At 39.2% G+C, this 21,061-nt stretch overlaps 1 protein-coding gene across 3 annotated transcripts in view; it reads left to right on the forward strand.

Annotated features, from left to right (window-relative positions):
• The window catches only part of MRC1 (mannose receptor C-type 1), a 110,277-nt gene extending 90,567 nt beyond the window's left edge, over positions 1–19,710 (forward strand). For 2 of the 3 annotated variants that reach the window (XM_060006315.1, XM_060006317.1), the window contains exons 27-30: positions 1,862–1,975; positions 2,502–2,666; positions 4,064–4,105; positions 5,219–8,189. In XM_060006315.1, the coding sequence (XP_059862298.1) occupies positions 1,862–1,975; positions 2,502–2,666; positions 4,064–4,105; positions 5,219–5,469 (572 nt within the window). In that variant the 3' untranslated portion in view covers positions 5,470–8,189. Of the gene's footprint in view, positions 1–1,861; positions 1,976–2,501; positions 2,667–4,063; positions 4,106–5,218; positions 8,190–19,396 lie in introns of those variants that run through there. The other variant, XM_060006316.1, reaches the window with a different exon arrangement.
• Positions 19,711–21,061: the final 1,351 nt, after the last annotated feature.

The raw sequence follows: 21,061 nt of genomic DNA on the forward strand, positions 1-21,061 counted from the left end.
TACATTGGATGAGCTCTGAGTCAGGTCAAATCAAGGCAAGTGAGGTTTTCCAGGGAAATGTCAGAGAGATCAAATAATGGAAATTCTTTGAGAATGTGACTTATAAAGAACCCCAATCCCATTCTGACTTTCCCAGTGTCTTCCTGGCTTCTGGTTTTCACTGTGATTTTGAGGCCGTTGGTTTTTAACGCAGTCACAGAGCTAGGGATAAAGCTATGGGATTAGGACAAGTTAAAACACCATGTAGCTTACTTTTCTTACTGAGAGTCAAGCATTTTCTTGAATAAATGCTTCCTGGATTGTTACAAGCTGCTGGTTAACTTTCAGGGTTCCGAAAAAGTTGATTTTGAAAAATTTGTTAGTGTTCTTATTGCTTTTGTAGAGGAGAGGAATTTCAGGGGTACTTACTCTACCAGTCCTTATGATGTCACTTGAAACCTGCTTTCTCTTAATTAAAAAAATGTTTTCCTTTCATGTTGCTGAGTGTTTTTTTTTAAAATCTTGCAGTGAATGTGTAGAAACTTCATTTTCAACTTTAGATAACTATATTTTCCTGTTAATGAATGATTCACATTCATCAAAATATGTCACAAATATATTGAAATGGCTATTGTCTATGAAATATGTTTAATAATGGATTATGAAATTATGCAATGAAAACAGTCATCAAGAGAATAATCCAGGACCCAGTAACATGGGATGCAAGCATATGGTTAAGTATAGGTCCTCAAGGTCCAGATGCCTGGATCATGCCATGACTTTGCCCTCCTCTATCATTAGGATCTTGGTAAATTACTTACCCTCTGGACTTTAGGTTCCTTATCTGTAAAATGGAGTAACAGTAGTACTAATTTAATAAGATTGTTGTAAAATTTTAGTGACATCGTGCTTATAAAGCCCAAAGCAAAATGTCTGGCATAAACTGCTTAAATTATATTTTAAGTTGTTATTATTTAAAATTCTGTAATTTAACTATAAAATACAGTGCTGGCTCTGAATCAATCTTTGACTGAGTTGTCAAGGCCATAGTCATGTAAGCAGTCTTTCTGTTTCCTCTCTCCTTTTTGTGCAGCTGGATTAATACTCCCAGAGTGCATTGCATCATTCTGCTGCCTGAAAAAAACTGTTTTTTAATCACCACATTACCCTAAATACCAGTCTCCTACCATCTGCAGTGAGACCTAACCCAAGTCTTTTTTCACCCATTGACCAGATTCATCCAGCCAAACTGAACTATCTATTAACACTATTCATTTACCCCAATAATTGCCTTATCTGTCTATCTGTCTATCTACCTACCTACCTACCTATCTATTTCAAATCCTGTTACTAAAAACTAAATATGGAGAATTCCATGCATCTGTGAGCTATCTCTGTTCATGAAGAAGCTCTATGCTTCCCTTTCTCTTCATCTTTTCTCTTATTCTTCCTCTTCCTGGAATTATTTTCTATCCTTTCTACTTGAAATATTATGCTCCCTAGTATCTTAAATTCTGTCTCCTCCATGCTCCCTTTTAGTTTCTTCCCCTAAAACAAATATTCTCCTAATACATTTCTTTGTACTCTCAACTCATTACTACCCACTGAACCGTAACCTTCTTAAACATTCTGTGTCTTATTCATCATTGTATATCCTGCAGTGAGTCGTTAAGTGCTTGTACACAAATGATGCTTAAAAAAATAATATTTTCAGAATGGAAACAAATTCTTAGAAGCCAAATGGCCACTCTTTGCAATTCTTCTCCTTAAGTGGAGATAGTGGGATGATTTTTATTGCTCTTAATATCAATACTATCATGATAAAAATATTTTCAACTACTTAAATATACTGCCATCATATTTACCCTTTTGTACTCTGCAGGTTCCTCTCTGGTTACCATTGAAAGTGCTGCTGAATCGAGTTTCCTGTCATACCGAGTTGAGCCGCTTCAAAGCAAAGCCAACTTTTGGATAGGATTGTATAGAAACGTTGAAGGTAATCTTTGCACCATGATTACTGAATCACAAACATTTCAAAATGTTGTAGGTAAAACAAGTTTTCAGTCCTAGAAAGTCTTGCCTTAAGTAATGATTCATTTGTGAAGAGTTTGAAAATTCAAACTCATATTTTCGTTTGAGGTAAGAAGTGAAAATTGAAATGACTCACATATTAGGCTATCTTGAAAGTTGCTAATTAAAGAATATCTACTGTAGCTAAGTTAAAGAAGTTTTAAAAAATATTTTCTATCTCTTGCCAGGAAAAAAACAATTAGGGGAGGATAAGTTTACATATTTATACTAATTAGGAATAAATTTTCAACTAAAACTACATGAGAAACACATTCTCAGTTTCCCTGTAACAACTAGTTACTATTATCTTGCCTGTGAAAAGTTTGGTTGTAAAACAGCTGTTGATTGCAGTATAAAATAACATGCTTAGAAATTTTACATGAATAAGTTGAATTTATTTTAAGGCAAGTTATTTTTAACTTCTATTTTTATTGGCTTTCTCTGATAATCAGGAATGTGGCTATGGATAAACAACAACCCACTCTCCTTTGTCAACTGGAAGACAGGCGATCCCTCTGGAGAAAGAAATGATTGTGTCGCTTTATATGCATCTTCTGGATTTTGGAGTAATATTCACTGTTCTTCCTACAAAGGATACATTTGTAAAAGACCAAAACGTAAGTTAGAATTTGTCCTATGGTATGTGTGTTTCCAGGCTCCCATCTCTTTCACATATTGATATCAGGTGTGTAATTATCAATATAATGCGATTACAGGTTCCTTGAAACCTCTCCCTGGTTGTTTTTTTTTTGTTTTTTTTTTGTGGTACGCGGACCTCTCACTGTTGTGGCCTCTCCCGTTGCGGAGCACAGGCTCCGGACGCGCAGGCTCAGCGGCCATGGCTCACGGGCCCAGCCGCTCCGCGGCATGTGGGATCTTCCCGGACCGGGGCACGAACCCGTGTCCCCTGCATTGGCAGGTGGACTCTCAACCACTGCGCCACCAGGGAAGTCCATCTCCCTCTTTATAAGTGAGAAATCCAATCTGCCGTGGTGATCAGTTGCTGTCTGCAGTTTTGAGTGAGCACAAAACACTCTCTTTCTGCTTAACTGACATAATGATTTTGGTATATCAATACATTTATAATGGGATATCCATGCATATGCATTTGCGAAGTTGTGAGCAGTTTGGAGAGCCAGGCCTATGGCGTGTGAGAAGAAGGGGTGAAATACTTACCCTGGCCAAACCAAAGTGGACGGTGAGGAGGAATGAGAATTTATTAGGGAATAAATCATGTAACACCAATTAAGTTTCCTTCGGAGATTGAATGACAGACCATGTCAGGACAGGGGCTGGGGGAATTAATAATATTATATGCCCATGCTGTGATAATCTCTGGACTTCCATAATGTTTTATGCTATTCTACTTCATGTAATATCTTTCCCAAGAGACAAAATTATAAATTAGATAAGAGATTTAAATAAATGAGTTGGATAAATTAACACTCCATCCCCAGTAGATTTTTATTTTATTTTAGAATTGCGTAGTTCTTCATTCTTTGAAAGCTCTGTTCTAAGATACCACACCCTTTGGTGCAATGTTGGAATCTTATTTTATTTTTCATTCAAATGCCTTGTAGTACCTTATGCTTCAGTGAGCCATTTTCAAAACTGCTAGCCTAGGATACATTATTTATGGGTAGATTGGGTATATTTTGAGGGTGAGTATCAGTGGCTCAAATGCAACCGGGGAGATCATATTTTCAGATCTTCCAATGTATTCAAACTCATCATGCAGCTATAGGATGCTGTTATAGGATGGATAGATAGATCAATCTGTATAAATATGCTGATTTTATCTATCAATCAATCATCCATCTATCTATCTACCTACCTATCATCTATTTATTGTCTGTCTATATCATATATCACCATCAATCCAACACGGATGGTTTGATGTATTTGTAAACCAAATAATGCTCACTATCTACATGCAACTATTATGGGTTTTTCATAAGTATTTATTTTCTTATTTTACAAACAGTATTTAATTATTTTCTTATTTTACAAACAGTTGTTGATGCTGAACCTACTCATACATTAATTACAACAAAAGGTAAGACCATTTTGAAATTTTAATTTCCATATCAGTAATATATCAATCAAATTTGTTTGTTTTAAAAACCACAGTAATCCCTTCCTATCCGCCCTGCACTCTCAGTCGCATTTCTTGAGCTATACTAGCCTTTGTCATTATGACATCGACCTTCCTTAAGTGATGCCCTAGGAGAGCAGACCTTGGCGTCAGGTGGGTGTTCTTATCATAGATCTTACAGAGGACATTGATTGCTCTGTTACCAAGGGTTGCCCTATGAGAATCCACTGAGGAAATTTCTCTTAGAAATCCCTGTGATTTTTTTCTTTTCTTTTTTTTTTAAGCAATGTTTTAAGTTTTGATTTTATGGACAGCTTGAATAAGGAACTGATCCTCTTTCACTCATGTTGTTTACTGCCAAAAACACTCAAAGTGAGATTTATAGCTTGCCTAAAGCCCCCTTATTAACTTCGTAAGTGCTGTCTGTGAACTAATACTCGTGTGTTCAGATTTCCACCACTCACTTTCTTTTTTCCCCGAATTATTTTGAAACAGGTGTAAATATTTTAAAATGATAAAATGTTGCACCGTGACCGTAACTTTTGCAGTTTGAGGCGCAACTGTAAAACTAGCACGACTTTCTTGCTGTTTCACAGTTTCGTAGATGGAAGATTCATTCCCACTGTAGATCTCAGCAACCTCAGCAAACTGTTTTTCTTTCCTTATTAAGTTGAGAACTTTTACCGTTTCACTTAAAGGAAGCACCTTATGGCTTCTCTTAGGCATATTGGAGTTGCCAGCATCACTACTCTTGGGCTTTGGGGCCATTGTTAAATAAAATAAGGGTCACATGAACACACACACACAAAATAAATAAAATAAAATATTATACCAGTTCAGGGCTACGTAGATACATGAAATATTCTTGCAACTGCATAATCATCTTAACATGTAAAATAATCTTCTGTATCACATGGACTTCTGTTTTCATGTCCTGCATTCTGTTTGGCAAATGTCACTGGAAAGAAAATTTGTGAATTTTAGTCTTCCTAAGAAGAAAGTTGTATTGTTTCCATAGCATTCTACTCTCTGCCTCCCCTTAACTCGTTTCCTAACATGTTTATTTATTTACAGCTGACCCAAGGAAGATGGGCCCTTCCAAACCATCTTCCAACGTGGCAGGAGTGGTAGTCATAGTGGTCCTCCTGATCATAACGGGTGCTGGCTTCGCTGCGTATTTCTTTTATAAGAAAAGACGTGTGCCTTTCCCTCGAGAGGACACTTTTGAGAACACTCTCTATTTTAATAGTGGATCGAGTCCAGGAACTAGTGATACAAAAGATCTCATGGGCAACATTGAACAGAATGAACACGCAGTCATCTAGAATCACGGTGTGATTTAGGTATATTTGAATTTCATAAGATTATAACTAAAATGGTAAAGTCTTTCATTCAATGTGATTATTTCCTTTCAAATTAGTGCTGTATTACACTGGTCTGTCCTTTTCCTTTGCCTCATGGAAAAAATAACTGTTCATTTTCTAGCCTGGCAAGATGTTTTCACAAAAAAGGGATAGCAACATTGACTACTATGTTTAAAAAGATCTTAGGTGAATATACAGCACTGGTGTGTAGCTAGTGTCAACTGCATACAGATTACAAGAAGCCCAGAAACAACCAGCTAAGCTTCTTGAAATCGTTTAAGGAGCTCCCAAAGAGCTGTTACCCATTGAACAGTTATTCAGTAATTAGATGAGCATTTCAAAAGCCAAGTACAAAGAACCTGGGGTGACACAGCAATTTAGTCACTTTGTTTCTTACACCCATCTTGATTCTTACCCCAATGATTTAGAATTCTATTTTTACACGTGCAGAAAGAATAAGGCAGCTGAGAATCTTGTTTGCCCCAAGCAGGATTTTCCAGGCTGAATATTGCAAATGTGTTCTTTGTCCTGTTTTATGTATATCAAGAATGCAAAGATGTGAAATAAAAATATAAATTTGCATAACTGGATGTATTTAGATAATGTGAAATAGACATCAAAAACAAGGTCTAGGGCTTCCCTGGTGGCGCAGTGGTTGAGAGTCCGCCTGCCGATGCAGGGGACACGGGTTCGTGCCCCGGTCCGGGAAGATCCCACGTGCCGCGGAGCGGCTGGGCCCGTGAGCCATGGCCGCTGAGCCTGCGCGTCCGGAGCCTGTGCTCCGCAACGGGAGAGGCCACGACAGTGAGAGGCCCGCGTACCGCAAAAAAAAAAAAAACAAGGTCTATTTTTAATGGATTTGTATTTTGGTGATCTTGGTAAGTGTAAATTTTCTTTTAACTGAGATTTATTTATCCATTTACTTTACACTTCACTGTACTCTGAAAATAAATGATATTATTAGTAGAGGAATTCTTTAAACTCTTCATCTGTTTGGGAAAAAAAAAGATTGTTAAAACACTGTGCATAAAATGAGTTTTTTACTGTAATGACTTGGCCAGTTTCCCTGGATCTTTCCCCTGTAACACTGACTTATATCAGAATTCAACAATCAAAGGCGCTGTTATTGGGAATTAGGTCTTTAATATCATTTTCTCACTTTAACAATTCTTTTTTGCTTAAAAAGTTTTGCCTTAGATAAAGCTTTATGTACATTGTGAAATACATTGGAGGTGTCACATCTTGCATGGGTACCACGCTCTCAGCTCATTCTTGCCTTTTCCAAGGGGTTGCTCACGGGCAGAAATTCCTTACCTGAGGTCCCTAAACAGGACTCCTTAGATGGCATTAAGGGGTCTATGAAGGCCCCCCAAATTGTATGCAAAATGTCTCTATTTGTGTTTATGCCTTTTTTTTTTTCTGGGAAGAAAATAGCTAGATTTTCAAGAGAGTCTGTAATTCAAAAAGGACTAAGAAGTAGTGTACTGTGTAGGAGGTAAGGTGAGGTTTGCAATACCCCACCTTAGATAGGTGACAGGTAGAAAGAAACAGGATGAGAGAGGTGGGTAATTGTGGGAAAGCTTGCTGAGAACAAACAACTCTCATGCTTCAGACAATAGAAAACCAATTGCTTTTATTTTCCTGGTAAGAACACAACATATTCCATTAGAGGAAGTTCCAGTGGAAACAATGGCTATGGTGTCAAAGGAGCATGTGGTTAATTATACTGAAAAAAATCTTCATATATACATATTTTTTTCTTTTAAGTTACAAGAGAAAGATGTGAAAGAGGAGTGTATGAGTGGGCACGATTTACAAATTCTTTACACAAGTCATTTTCATCATAACTCAGAGCTGCGTTTTTGCAGAAAATATTTTGGACTTCAAACAACATATATCTCAGACTTAAATGTCTTATCCTTTCAAGAAACTGTATTCGGCAGGGTGCTGAGTTTTATGCTTCACACCCTCACATTATCCACTCAAACATACAATCAAATAGATAAGTCACCTGTATCTATATATGTACCCAAATTAAGTAGTAACATATTAATAAGCATTTTTTTGGAGGGGGGGATGTTTTATAAAGCAGAGAAGAGCAGTTTTTGTTTTGTTTGCTTTTTTGCATTTCTTTTTGGTTTTGGTTGTTGTAGTTGATTTGTTTTGTTTCTGTTTAAATAAATTTATTTATGTTATTTATTTATTTTTGGCTGCGTTGGGTCTTCATTGCTGCACTCAGGCTTTCTCCAGTTGCGGCGAGCGGGGGCTACTCTTTCATTATGGTGCACGAGCTTCTCCTTGCAGTGGCTTCTCTTGTTGTGGAGCACGGGCTCTAGGTGCGCAGGCTTCAGTAGTTGTGGCACATGGGCTCAGTAGTTGTGGCTCACGAGCTTAGTTGCTTCGCAGCATGTGGGGTCTTCCTGGACCAGGGCTCGAACGTGTGTCCCCTGCATTGGCAGGCGGATTCTTCACCACTGCGCCACCAGGGAAGCCCCTGATTTTGTTTTTTAACTGGAAATTCTTTCTGGGGATTAAATGTTTAAGTGCTCTCCTCAGTGGCTTTGCACTTGTTTTCATCAGAATTCCGCAGCCAGAAGATTCTTAAGGATATTTTTTTCCCAGGTGAACTCAAAACAATGTGAATAGTCTGTAACTTGAACTCTAAAATTAAAGATGATATCTCGAGAGACTGGTAATATCTTGCTTCATCCATTTTCAGTGTTCACTCAGCCATCTGTTTGTACATTCACCCATTAGTTCAGGAAGTATTCCATGAGCACCTAATACATATGCCAGGCATTGAGCTATAGGTCCTGGAGATTCAAATATGGGTGAGAAGCATTGCTTGTCCACAAGAACTGCACAGTCTAGCGGACATCCAGACACAAAAGGTCATTTTGGGGGAAATTTTTATTGATGTATACTTGATGTACACTATTATATAAATTATAAGTGTTCAATATAGTGATTCACAATTTTTAAAAATTATACTCCATTTATAGTTATAAAATGTTGGCTATATTCCCAATGTTGTACAGTATATCCCTGTAGCTTATTTTATACCTGTTTGTACCTGTTAATACCCTACCCTTATATTGACCCCCAGCCTGTGACCACTAGTTTGTTCTCGATATCTGTGAGTCTGCTTCTTTTTTTTATGTTCACTAGTTTGTTGTATATTTTAGATTCCACTGGTAAGTAATACCATACAGTGTTTTTCTTTCTCTGTCTGACTTATTACTTAGAATAATGCCCTCCGAGTCCATCTGTGTTGTTGCAGATGGCAAAATTTCATTCTTTTTTATGGCTGAATAATATTCCATTGTGTATATATACCATATCTTCTTTATGAATTCATCTGTTGACAGGCACTTAGGTTGCTTCTGTATCTTGGCAATTGTAAATAATGGTGGTTTGAACATTGGGGTGCAGGTATCTTTTAGAATTAGTGTTTTCTCTCTTTTTTGGGATATATACCCAGGAGTGGAATTGCTGGGTCTTATGGTAGTTCTATTTCAGTTTTTTGAGAAACCTCCATACTGTTTTCCACACTGGCTGCACCAGTTTACATTCCCAACAACAGTGTGTAAGGATTCCCTTTTCTCCACATCCTCTCCAGCGTTTGCAATTTGTGTTCTTTTTGATGGTGGCCATTCTGACAGGTGTGAGGTGATAGCTCATTGTGGTTTTGATTTGCATTTCCCTGATGATTAGCAACACTGAACATCTTTTCATACGCCTGTTGGCCATCTGTATTTCCTCTTTGGAAAAATGTCTGTTCAGGCCTTTTGCCCATTTTTTAAAATCAGGTTGTTTGTTTTTTTGATGTTGAATTATATGAACTTCCAAAACCTCATTTTTAACGTAATGGAATCTTTAAAGACACTACCTCTGAATTCAGTCACATTCTGAGGTTCTATGTGTTAGAGCTTCAACATATGAATTTGGCGGGGGACACAATTCAGCCCATAACATACTTCTATAATGCTTTTTTTTTGATTGTCCCTTGTATTTGTAGGGTTCTCCAGAGATGTGGAACCAAAGGGCTCTATACATCTATCCATCAGTTATCTGTGTCTATCTGTCATCTATCTATCATCTATCTATCTATCTATCTATCATCTATCTATCTATCATCTATCTATCATCTATCTATCTATCATCTATCTATCTATCATCTATCTATCTATCATCTATCATATTTTAATCTACTTACCTACATACTCTATAGATTTATTTAAAGAACTGGCTCATGCAACCTGGAGCTTGGTAAGTCCCAGATATACAGGAGAGGTCAGCAGGCTGAAGACCCAGGGAAGAGTTACAGCTTGAGCCCAAAGGCAGTCTGGTAGCAGAATTCTTCTGGCTCTCTGTTCTCTTCAGGCCTTCAGCTGATGAGATGAGGCTTATCCACACTGTGGAGGGTAATCTGCTTTACTAAAAGTCACCAGGGCCCAGGCAAGGGGACACATAAAATTAACCATCACACCACTTTATATGGCAATGGTTTTGTCATTTTTTTTTTTATAAAGGGAAAAGAAAGATGATGCAGTCTTTAGTACAATTGATCAGAATTTTTAAAAATCTTTGATAGTTTAGAAAAGGTTCTTTTAACCATACAACTTGCTATTGATAACATGATATAAATTTTTAGGATTATGGTCAAATATAGGAACATTTCTATTAAATTTCATTCATATACATATTCATATTCTAATATTTCTAAATATTCATATGCTAAATTTCAGGGCACTCATTTTGAGTCTTTTTTTTCTTTTTTGTGCGATAAGTAATCTCAAATACCTTTGAATTTGATGATACTCACTAATCAGTTTGTTGATATTGTTTTTCTAATGGCATATTTTGATTGTTTTGGTGAGGTTGGTATTTTGTGTCAAATCAGTAAAAATTGAAATCTTTTTCTAATATGTTCATATGATTCACTTTTCTTCATTCCCTTCATTAACTAAGTTGACATAAAACCTATGAGTCTCTTCCCTACTTCAACTTGAAATTTAGCTCTTCCTTCCTTTTGGAGTTATCTGAAAATTCTCTTGTTCTTGTTTCTATCCTGATCTCAGAATAATTTCTATCGGTTTTGTGGCTAGGTTTTTGCTTTATTTCATATTACCTTTAACCTACTTGCATTTTCTCCTAATTATTTAATAAATAAATTTTAAAATGAAAAAATAAAGTATATTTTCTATACATCCAAATCTGCAGTCTGCCAGTATCTATGGAAGAATTTGCTGTTTCATTGAAATGTTCCAAAAATGTTTTCCTAGTTACATATTCCAAGTCGTATATTTGGTAAAGCTCCAATATCACAGTCCTATCAAAAAAGAAAATAAGTGTAGTTCTTTTATCATTGTATATACTATGTTACTTAGATCTTCCATTTTGACTAGGCATTGATGATAACTGAAATTTCTACTTACATTTTTACACTCTGGAAATTGAAAGAATTTCTATAGCTTCTGGTTTCATGTATTTAATTGTTTCTCCTCTAATTGCAACTTACTTTGGTCCCATGTACATTACAATACACTTATATTGCTGTGTAAACCCTGGTCTTCAACCTTTCAGTCAAGGCTGGATAATTTGGTACAGTGGATTAAGTATATTACTAGAAGCTATTTGTGAGGTGACTTTTTGGTGTGTCAATTTTACTAGGCTGAACTACAGTATTCAGTTAATCAAACATGAATCGAGGAGCTCTGGGAAAGGATTTTGCAGAAGGAATTAAAATCCCTAATCAACTGACTTTAAATTAGGGAGATTATTCTGGGTGGGCCAGACTTAATCAATTAAATGGTCTTAAAATTGGGCTTAAGCTTTTTTTTTTTTTTTTGGCGGGAGAGACTACTGCTGTAGCTAACAGCTTTGGCCCATGAGGTTTCACCTTGCTCCTGACCTTCCCTTTCTGATGGGCTGCCCTCTGAACTTGCTGGGCCAGTCTGGCACAATTGCATAAAGCAATTTCTTGTAGTTTCTCTATATACATCTTCCTGCCTCTAACCATCTATCTATCTTTCTTTCTATCTATCTATCATCTATCTATCTGTCTGTGTTAATATTTTCTACTGGTTCTATTTCTCTGAATCCTGACTGACATGCTATTCTTACACTGATACCACTAGTTATATTATTAGTAAACATATTATTCCACTATACCTAAACTGCATGTATTCCAAATTCAGTGTCCATTTACCATGATTCTCTCTTTTTTAAATTATTTTTTAATTGAAATATAGTTGATTTACAATGTTGTGTTAATTTCTACTGTACAGCAAAGTGATTCAGTTATACATATATCTACATTCTTTTTTTATATTCTTTTCCATTATGGTTTATCACAGAGTATTGAATACAGTTCCCTATGCTATACAGTAAGACCTTGTTGTTTATCCATTCTATATATAATAGTTTGCATCTGCTAACCCCAGATGGGAGAGGCATGGAGTAGGAATTTGGGGTTACCCTGATTCTCAAAATTTCTCATGGTCACTCTAACAAGACTTAACCCAAGAGGAAGTTTGACAGAAGGGTAGTTGAAGTGGAGAGTCTGGAACAATTATGGTTAAAACGTCTTACTTCTGTAGATTTTATTTAAGAAACATGACCACATGAAAGCACTTCTGGGGCCCCTCCCAGGGGTTTGGAAGGGACCCATGTGAGTGAGGGGCCCCAAAGCTTAAGTTTTATTCGCTTCCCTAGGGAACCAGTCTGAGTGTCAGGAACAGCTGCTGAGAGGTGGCATCTGAGTAGAGACTGAGCAGAGTCTGACGGGATGATAGAAAGTATCTCGAGGGGTAAGGAGGGAAGGTAGGAGTGGATGCCAGAGACAGGAAAAACTTGAGCAAAGCCACTGAGATGAGAAGCAGCTCATTGTCATTAGGGAGGAAAGTGAGATGCATGTGGTCAGGGGCTGGAGTTTAGGAACTGGCTCAGCTACTGACAGGAAGTCATCTTCTCTTTGGTCCTCCCTCTGCTTGACCTGCTTTCACAGCATCCTGATGTCATGTCAGGCTCTGACCTGATGACACGTCTAACTACTACTTTGCCTTAAAACCCACAAAATCAAAGCTGCATGTGTGACTTGGCTTCATTTAGAGAGGCCCTCAGAAATAACACTCTTTTTTACCGAGACACTCAAATTTGGAGTTTTAAGTTACTCCAGTAAACTTGGTAAGAATTAGGCTCAGAGACCCACCTCCCCCCGAGACTTAGGTCATATAACTGTGGGATGCATAGAACAATTACTGGCTTGTCTCCATAACAAAATTGGAGGTGGAGAGTCCTATCTGAATTTAGAAACCTTTGTATTATTGGGAATGTAAAGCACCTATATTGCTGAGAAGTTGTCTTCTAATGACTTAAGGAAAACCTATTGCATTGGCTATAAATGGATGTCTCAACACTGGTTATACATTGTAATCACCTGAACGTCACCCCAGACCCATGAAACTAGAATCTAGGTGTGGTACTCAGGCATTGGCTTGACTAGCAAAACAGAACAGAGCAAACAGATAAGAACTTCCCATGAATTTGGTGATGAAGAAATATGTTAAATAGTACTACTGAGAAGGTTAATTATTCAGGATTCCTTATTAGTTCAAAATTCTTGACAACATGAATACAGTAGTATGACTCACAGTTATGGGAGAGCAGTTGGTGAATTTTCTGATGTAGAAAAGCTACCCTTAATATCATTTCATTTTTTTAAATTTTTAATTTGTTACCAAAGAGAAGATATGACCCCAAATAGTAACATTATAATTTGTTTCTTCATACTTCTGGTTTTTCTTATTGTCTCCAACTATCAAATAAGACAATTTCCTTAAAACATTGTTTTGGATTTTAAATGTTATCATAAAAATGTTTTAGAAGACTTCTGCTGGAAACGTTGCCTAAACCTCTCAACAACATACCAGGAGCACATATTTTGGTATTAGAATTTCTTTAGCGTTCTGTAAATAATGTTTTTCATTTAGAAGGGACCCCTGACAGGCAACTTCTTTCAGCAGAAGGTGACACTAACATTGGAAAGGCTTTCTGAATTGGTTGGGGATCCTGGCTATGCTGTGAGGGCTTTAAAATATTAAAGTTATTCATGGCAGGTCTGCAGGATTAGGTTTTGGCAAAAACTACTGATCTCATTCAACTCGCTCTGCGGGTTGAGAAAACCTTTCTCCTTATGGGTCTGGTTACAGCTCATGTACATACAGTTCCCTCATTTTCAAGAAACCTACGAAGCTACCATGTTCTCTTTTCTGTTGACTTAATTTGTTTTCTTTAAGGGCAAGAAAGTTCAAGACTGCCTGGGCTTGGTCCTGATTTGGAGTTTAGGCAGGGGTTCTCAAACTTTGATGGGGATAAGAGTCACATGGAGAGCTTATTCAAAATACCAATTCCTCTGGGCCCATGCTTGCGATTCTGATTAAGTAGACCTGGGTCCAATCCTGGAATCTGCATTTCAACAAGCATCCCAAGGGATTCTGATGCCCTCAGGCTGTGATTTTGATGAGCACTCCATTCTGGAATCACTTTACATTGAGGTTTCATTCTCCCCAAAGCTATTAGAAATCTCACATAATCCGTGAGGTCAAAGCCTTATAGCCATACAGCATGGGAGTTAACGAAAGCTGCAGTTTTTCTATTCTTTCTGTTACTTAATCAGGAACTGTAGGTGCTAAAATCCACTTCTTCACTTCTTTTCTGAACTCCCTTATATCCTCTGCTATTGTCTGAATGTTTGTGTCCCCCAAAATCCATATGTGAGACCTAACCCCCAAGGTGATGGTATTGGTGAGGTCTTTGGGAGGTGATTAGGTCATGAGAGTGGAACCCCCATGAAAGGGATTAGTGCCCTTGTAAAAGAGACCCCACAGGGACTTCCCTGGTAGTGCAGTGGTTAAGAATCCGCCTGCCAATGCAGGGGACACAGGTTTGATCCCTGGGGCAGGAAGATCCCACATGCCATGGAGCAACTAAGCCTGCGAGCCACAACTACTGAAGCCCGTGTGCTCTAGGGCCTGTGTGCCACAACTACTGAGCCTGTGTGCTGCAACTACTGAAGCCTGTGCACCTAGAGCCCGTGCTCCGCAACAAGAGAAGCCACCTCAAGGAGAAGCCTGCGCACCGCAAGGAAGAGTAGCCCCTGCTCGCCTCAACTAGAGAAAGCCTGTGTGCAGCAACGAAGACCCAAAGCAGCCAAAATAATAAGTAAGTAAATAAATAAATATTAAAAAATAAAATAAAAGAGACCCCACAGAGCTTCCTGCCCCTTCCATTATGTGAGCACACAGAGAGAAGATGGCCATCTATGAACCAGGAAGCAGGTTGTCGGCAGACACTGAATCTGCTGGTGCCTTGATCTTGGATTTCCCAGCCTCCAGAATGGTGAGAAATAAATTTCTGTTGTTTATAAACCACCATATATCTTGTTATAGAAGCCCCAATGGATTAAGACGTTCTCCCAATGCTGTAGTGTTTATACATTCCCTTCACAATCACCATGAATGAAGATGTGTGAGTTGACAATTTGTCCCTCTTATCCAATCTTAGAACATAAACTCAAGGAGGGGAAAAGCCAGACATTACGTTGTCCTGGGCAGAACCCTAGATCTTTGTGGAAAGAACCATTTCTCTACACTGTTGGCGATAACAGAGAATTGTTTATCACCATAAAGACGCTCACCTCATGGAAATGTCAGTTTCCTTGGGTCAGAGTTTGCTCAGCTTATAAAAGGAAGTAAATGGAAACCTTCTCATGCTCGTGACCGTCTTAACTCTGTAATCCAGCTTTGTTCTCTTGAGAAGTGAAAGAGCGAAAGAATCTTCATCTGCTTCTTTGAGAAAACTTGCCATAAATCTTTCAAAGAGGAATTTGTCTCTTATTTTGCCCAAGTTTTCTGGAAATCAGAGTAACCCTTGGCTCTAAAGGAAATAATAATAATAAGGCTCTAATAGGGAAACTGATTAAGTACCTATCAAATGTCAGGCACAGAGACAGGTTATCAAATGAATTCCAGCTTGTCCTGGAATGTGTTCTGCTCACTGCCATGTGCCACCCTGGGGCTTAACTCCAGGCTGGCTGGAGTTAAAGGCCCTGGCTCTTGAACTGGGGACACAGGAGGGGAATTTGACGTATCCAATGAAGAAGAAAGGAGGGTGTGGGATTGATAGTCTCCAGGGACCTACTTCTCTGCATATGACGTTGCCTTTACCTGGCAAGGTTTGACTCCATCCAGGAGACACCAGCTTGCAAGATGGGCTAAACCTCTACAGTCTCTCTGTGTTTGTGTTATTGATCTTGGGTCTTATAATAAAATGTTGCAATTTTCTCTGGGCATGTCCAGGCTTCTGTCTGGGCCTTTGCTGCCATGTGTCGGTAGGCTGTAACTAGAGATGGATTACATAAGAATTGCTTTTGTTGGGAGTCTTTCTCCATATCCTACGTACTCCGCCAGCCCCCTACCTGTACCGTGAGCCACCTCCCCATATGGACTGCAGCCTGGCCAGATACACCTGTGCTGGTCTCAAGCACCTACGGTGGGTGTGTCACAAAGCAGGAACTGGGACTCCTGCTTTGACTATCCACAGGGCCACTCCCCACCCAATGAGGACACCCAAGCCAAACTTGCAGAGCATGAAGGAAGCAGACCCAGTTTGGGACCTCAGCCTGAGCAGCTGATGCGGACTCCACTGCCAAGCGACGGAGAATCTGGGACAGCCTCCGAGAGGCCTTGGCCAACTGGAGCCTGGGAAGCTGCTGTTTTCCTCGGAGCTCAACATCAAGATGCGTAGAGGCACTGGGCTTGTTTCGCTTCCTCCTGGCTCACGTTTCAAAGCCACGTCTCTTCCTTGACAAGCAGCAAAATCTCTATCCTCTGGGGTTTCCATGCAGGCAGAGAGGAGCGAGGAATACAAGTCTGGGGAGGCCAGACAGTATCAGGTAGCCTTTCCTGAAGCTGATCTTCAGAGAATCCAAGCCACTGTGTTCTTTTGGACTGTCTTCAACCAGGCGTATTCCACCGTGCCAAGCCTCAGGATATCTAAGAACCAATGGCCCGGCTCAGAGACTGTCACACAGAGAGAGCAAATTCTCCCTTCCTTTGCCTTTTTGTTTTATTCAGGCCCTCAATAGATTGAGATTTATACTCTCTTAAACTCTAAAGTATAAAGAAGTTCACATGGGAAATGCTACATAGCCCCCAAGGGAAGCTGAGTTTCCAGAAGTTCTACCGTAACAGGAAGCTGGGTTTCAATAATAAACGATCAGATGTCGATATGGTAGTTACTATTATATTATGCCTCAACTTGATGGGACCGCAGGGTACCCAGATAATCGGTTCAGCGTTATTCTGGGTGTGTCTGTGAAGATGCTTCTGGATGAGATCAGCACTTGAATCTGTAGGCTGAGTTAAGCAGGTTGCCCTCCTTAACGCGGGTAGGGATCATCGTTCCATCTGTTGACAAAAAGGCAAAGGAAGGGAGAATTTGCTCTCTTGGGGTGACAAGACATCAGAGGAGTGCCTCAAACTGAGACAGAGAGGCTTCAGTCTGAGCAAAGATTCTGAGTCCCAGATGCAGAATGGAAACAGGAGAGGAAGTGAACAAAAGCAGACCACAGGAATTGGGATGAGAAGATTCTTAACAATCACCAGAGTGTACCACTGATTAGAGGGTTTCCCGGGTGTTTGACCTGGGACTTTTGCCCCAGCTTAGGATAGAATTTCTCTGCAGCCAGTCGACGTGGAGGCTCAGAGTCAGACTGAAGTTGACATAAGAAGATAAAGAAAAGCCGTATTTTTCACACACATGTATGCCACTCGGACTTTCAGTAGCTTTGTGAGTTAATAGCGACTGAACACTTTAAACCATTTGGAAAAGTAATGGTTTTCCTCAATATTGGATAGGTAAGCTTAACAAATTAACTGGACAGTGTGTTCTCATGCCTCGATGACTTACATTTTAACACCTTGTAGGGAAAATTGCTCGCTGGATTGATTTGAGGTGTATTTCCAAAGGGTGGGACTTTTGCCCACCTTCAGGACTCAAGTGCACTTCTGTACTTTCGTATCTTGCCTATGCTGGCATCTTCCACTGCCAGTTCCTGCCCTGTGTCCATAACAGTAGGAAGTCCATTCAATCATAGACCTACTCTGATACTACATTGATCAGTAGATTCCTCTCTTTGTTTTCAACTGCTAATAATCTTATATCTAGTGGAGCAAAACGGCTGTATTACTGTTCACTGCTTGTGGCCACTATTTTCTGTTGATGGGCCCTCACTACTTATCAGATACAGTGTGTAATGCTAGCAATATAAAAATGATTAAGACCCGTGCCCCATTAATGGGTGAGCTGAGGCATAAACAAGATATAAACACGTGAATTAACACACCATTGGACAAGTAGGATAAAAGAGTATCACAAGGTGCAGATGATGGGGGTTCTACCACACATGGGACTCATGGAAGGCTTTTCGAAAGCAGTGGTATTTGAGTTGGTCTTAAAACTAACTCTAGGTTAATCAGCTGAGGGGAGAAAGGACCATTTCAGCCTGAGAGATTATCATGAATCCTAGAACCTGGGGAAATTCAGTGGCCTGGAGAAAGAGCCAGAGAGAGGGACCGGAGAGTGACTTTTCATGGAATTACACCATAGGGCTTAGATAATGATTGCAGTGTGACAATAGTCCATTTACTGAGCTCATCAATGTGCCATTGTACCCAATGCCCTGAGGGCAGATGATATATCCATCTTAAAAATGAAGAGAAAATGGCTCAGAGATCTCATAAGTCCTACTTGGGGCCTTTCCCCCAGGTCTGTTAGGCTCCTATTACCACTGCAGCCAGCTCTAAGGAATTCTAGAAACTGTCTGGTCTAGTGGTTTTAAAAATGTGTTCTGAAGAACGCTTGGATGTTGTGGAGTTCCAGAAACAAGAAAGAACACCTCCAAAACACAATCATCACTCTTCTCAGATTCGCATATGTGGTTACTTCTAAGAATTTCTTTTAAAAGAAGAGTTTTGCTGCCTAAACAAATAATTTAAAAAGGAAAACCATGGATTTAGTCAAATCCTCTCTTTTAAAAATGATGCTTTTTTTCCCTGTTGCGCAAAATTATACATGTTTATTATAGAAACTTTGGAAAATATTGGAAATGGAAAGAAAACTCACCTATATTCCTACCACCAGTGGGGAACTACTATGAATACTTTATAGTCAATATTTTTGCCGTGAATATATTTGACATAGTTATGATCTATATAACATTGTACATAAATGCTTAAATAACAACTTTTTAAATTATATCATGTGCCTAAAGATTGCACAAATATTAGAAATATGAGATATTTTTCATGCTGAGACTAAAATCCATTGAGTACTAAGCACTGAACAATTTAGTTTACACAATGCTCTTGAATGGCATTAGTTTAATCAACATAAATGTTGAATCACTTTTTCTTGGCAATATTTGAGTTGAAATTTTTTTAAAAAGTCATCATGTTAAAGGATATTCAAAAGATAGAAATTTCAGCCCAAGTCACATAATTTGACATATTTGACAATGAATGCCAAAGTCTCAATCTTAAAAGCAGAATAAAGTGTTCAATAAGGATTCTGCTGTTTTCCTAAAAATATTCTAGAAACTGCAATATTTTTAGTGTGTGGAGTAAAAAAATATGTTTGATGGTTATATACTTTATGAAATATCCTTTTCAAATGACAAAGGATAAGTTCTCAATTTTAGGATCAAACAAATGTGAAGTTAAATTTAAAAAAAAACCAACACAATTCCCAGTGTTTTAGACTGTTACTCAAGCTTCTGAGTAAATATGAAATGTTAAATACAGCCTTTGATTGGTAATATCTGTAGCTAACTCCAGGAGGACTTCGAAACCAGTTGGAGAGTGATTAGGAGATGAAGAAAGATGTCAGAAGCTCCATCTTCCCTACCCCCTCAGAAAAGACTACAGATGCAAACCACAGCCTCTGGAATGTTAATTATCATATTCACCCACATCATTTCCCACGCTTCTCGCTCTGTAAATGGACGTAGAGATGATTTACAATCTTGTGTTAGTTTCAGGTGTACAGCACAGTGATTCTGCTCTGCTCCCTTTGATACCTTGTGGGCCCCAGTCAACCCCACCTCTTGGTATTCACACCCTTAGGGTATCCCCTCCCCTCGAGTGTGGGCTGAACCTGTAATTTACTTCTGACCAGTTCAATGAGGGGGTGTCACCCTGTGATTAGAATTCATTAGATTGCCAAGGACCACGTGAGCTTGAAAGGGGATCCTCTGCAGTCCGGTCTTCAAAAGAAACCCCAGCCCCGGCTGCCACCTGCATTGCAGCCTGATGAAACCAGGCTGGGAGTGGACGACCCACGTGAGCCACGCCTGGACTCCTGACCCCAGAAACTGTGCGATAATAAACGTGTCCTGTTCATAGCCCAAGCTTGTGGTAACCTGCGGTACAGAAATGGATGACTCATATATCTGTTTACACAGTGATTCACCCAGAGTGACTCAGGAAGTAGCTGGGAAATTAATTGGCCACCAGGCCTCCTCATTCCAACTCTCCATTTCCATGAGCTCTCTCCATGTCTGCAAATGTCATTTCAAGAGGCAGAAAAAGATGGCAAGACGTATCGTTGTTGTCTCAAGGGGTACCAGTGTTTGCATTTGGTGCAGATCAACAGAGAATTTGACAAAAAGAATTTCACAGATAGGGGTTTGTGGATTTCACTCAACCAACGCTCCAAGAATAGGCAACCAGGGCTCCTGGGGTGACCTGGATGATACTTCTAGGGCCCAGGCTCCCCTTCTTCTGTCTTCCTGCTTCAACTTGAAGGGGGAGGCTCTTGTTCTCTTTCTCTTTACCTCACCCTGGGCCACATGTGATGTCACTTCTGCACCTCAGGCAGGAGGGCCTCTCTGATGCCCCCAGCAGCCTGCCACTCACGTCATCTCCAAGCTGTGTCACGTGTCTTCTTCGAAAGAGTCTGCAGAAGCGAGAGTTTTTAGCTGGGCACTTTGCTGCCCAACAAATGAAGGCAGGAGGAATGGATATCGGGTAGACCTCTAGCAACGTCTGCACTCAAAGCTCCTTTCCCACAGAAAGAACTATGGAGAGACAGGAAATAAAAAGCGTGGAAATTAAGGATGTGGAAAGCCAGCTATGAGGATCATCAAAACCAAACTGAAAGGTGAATTTTTGAAATGACTAATAAAATAATATCCATTTCTAGCAGGACCGACACTGTATAATGAGTACAAACAGTGAGCTTTAAAACCACTCACACAACATAATCCATCTGTTATCTCTGGTGGAGAGACCACCCTCTTTTTTTTTAATGCTCTTAGGTATTTTCTACAGTTTTTTCTTCTATTAGTAATCATACATGGTTTTCATAAGGAGAAAGAGATGTTGTTTGAAAGTTGCACATGAGATGTGTGTTTTGTAAAAAATCATGTTTACTATCAGTTTCCAAATCAAAGATAATCTAAATGTCTACATTTAAAACAGTTGACATTTTC

This window comes from Delphinus delphis, chromosome 2 (assembly GCF_949987515.2).
Source record: "Delphinus delphis chromosome 2, mDelDel1.2, whole genome shotgun sequence".
In the NCBI taxonomy this organism is placed as follows: Eukaryota; Metazoa; Chordata; class Mammalia; order Artiodactyla; family Delphinidae; genus Delphinus; species Delphinus delphis.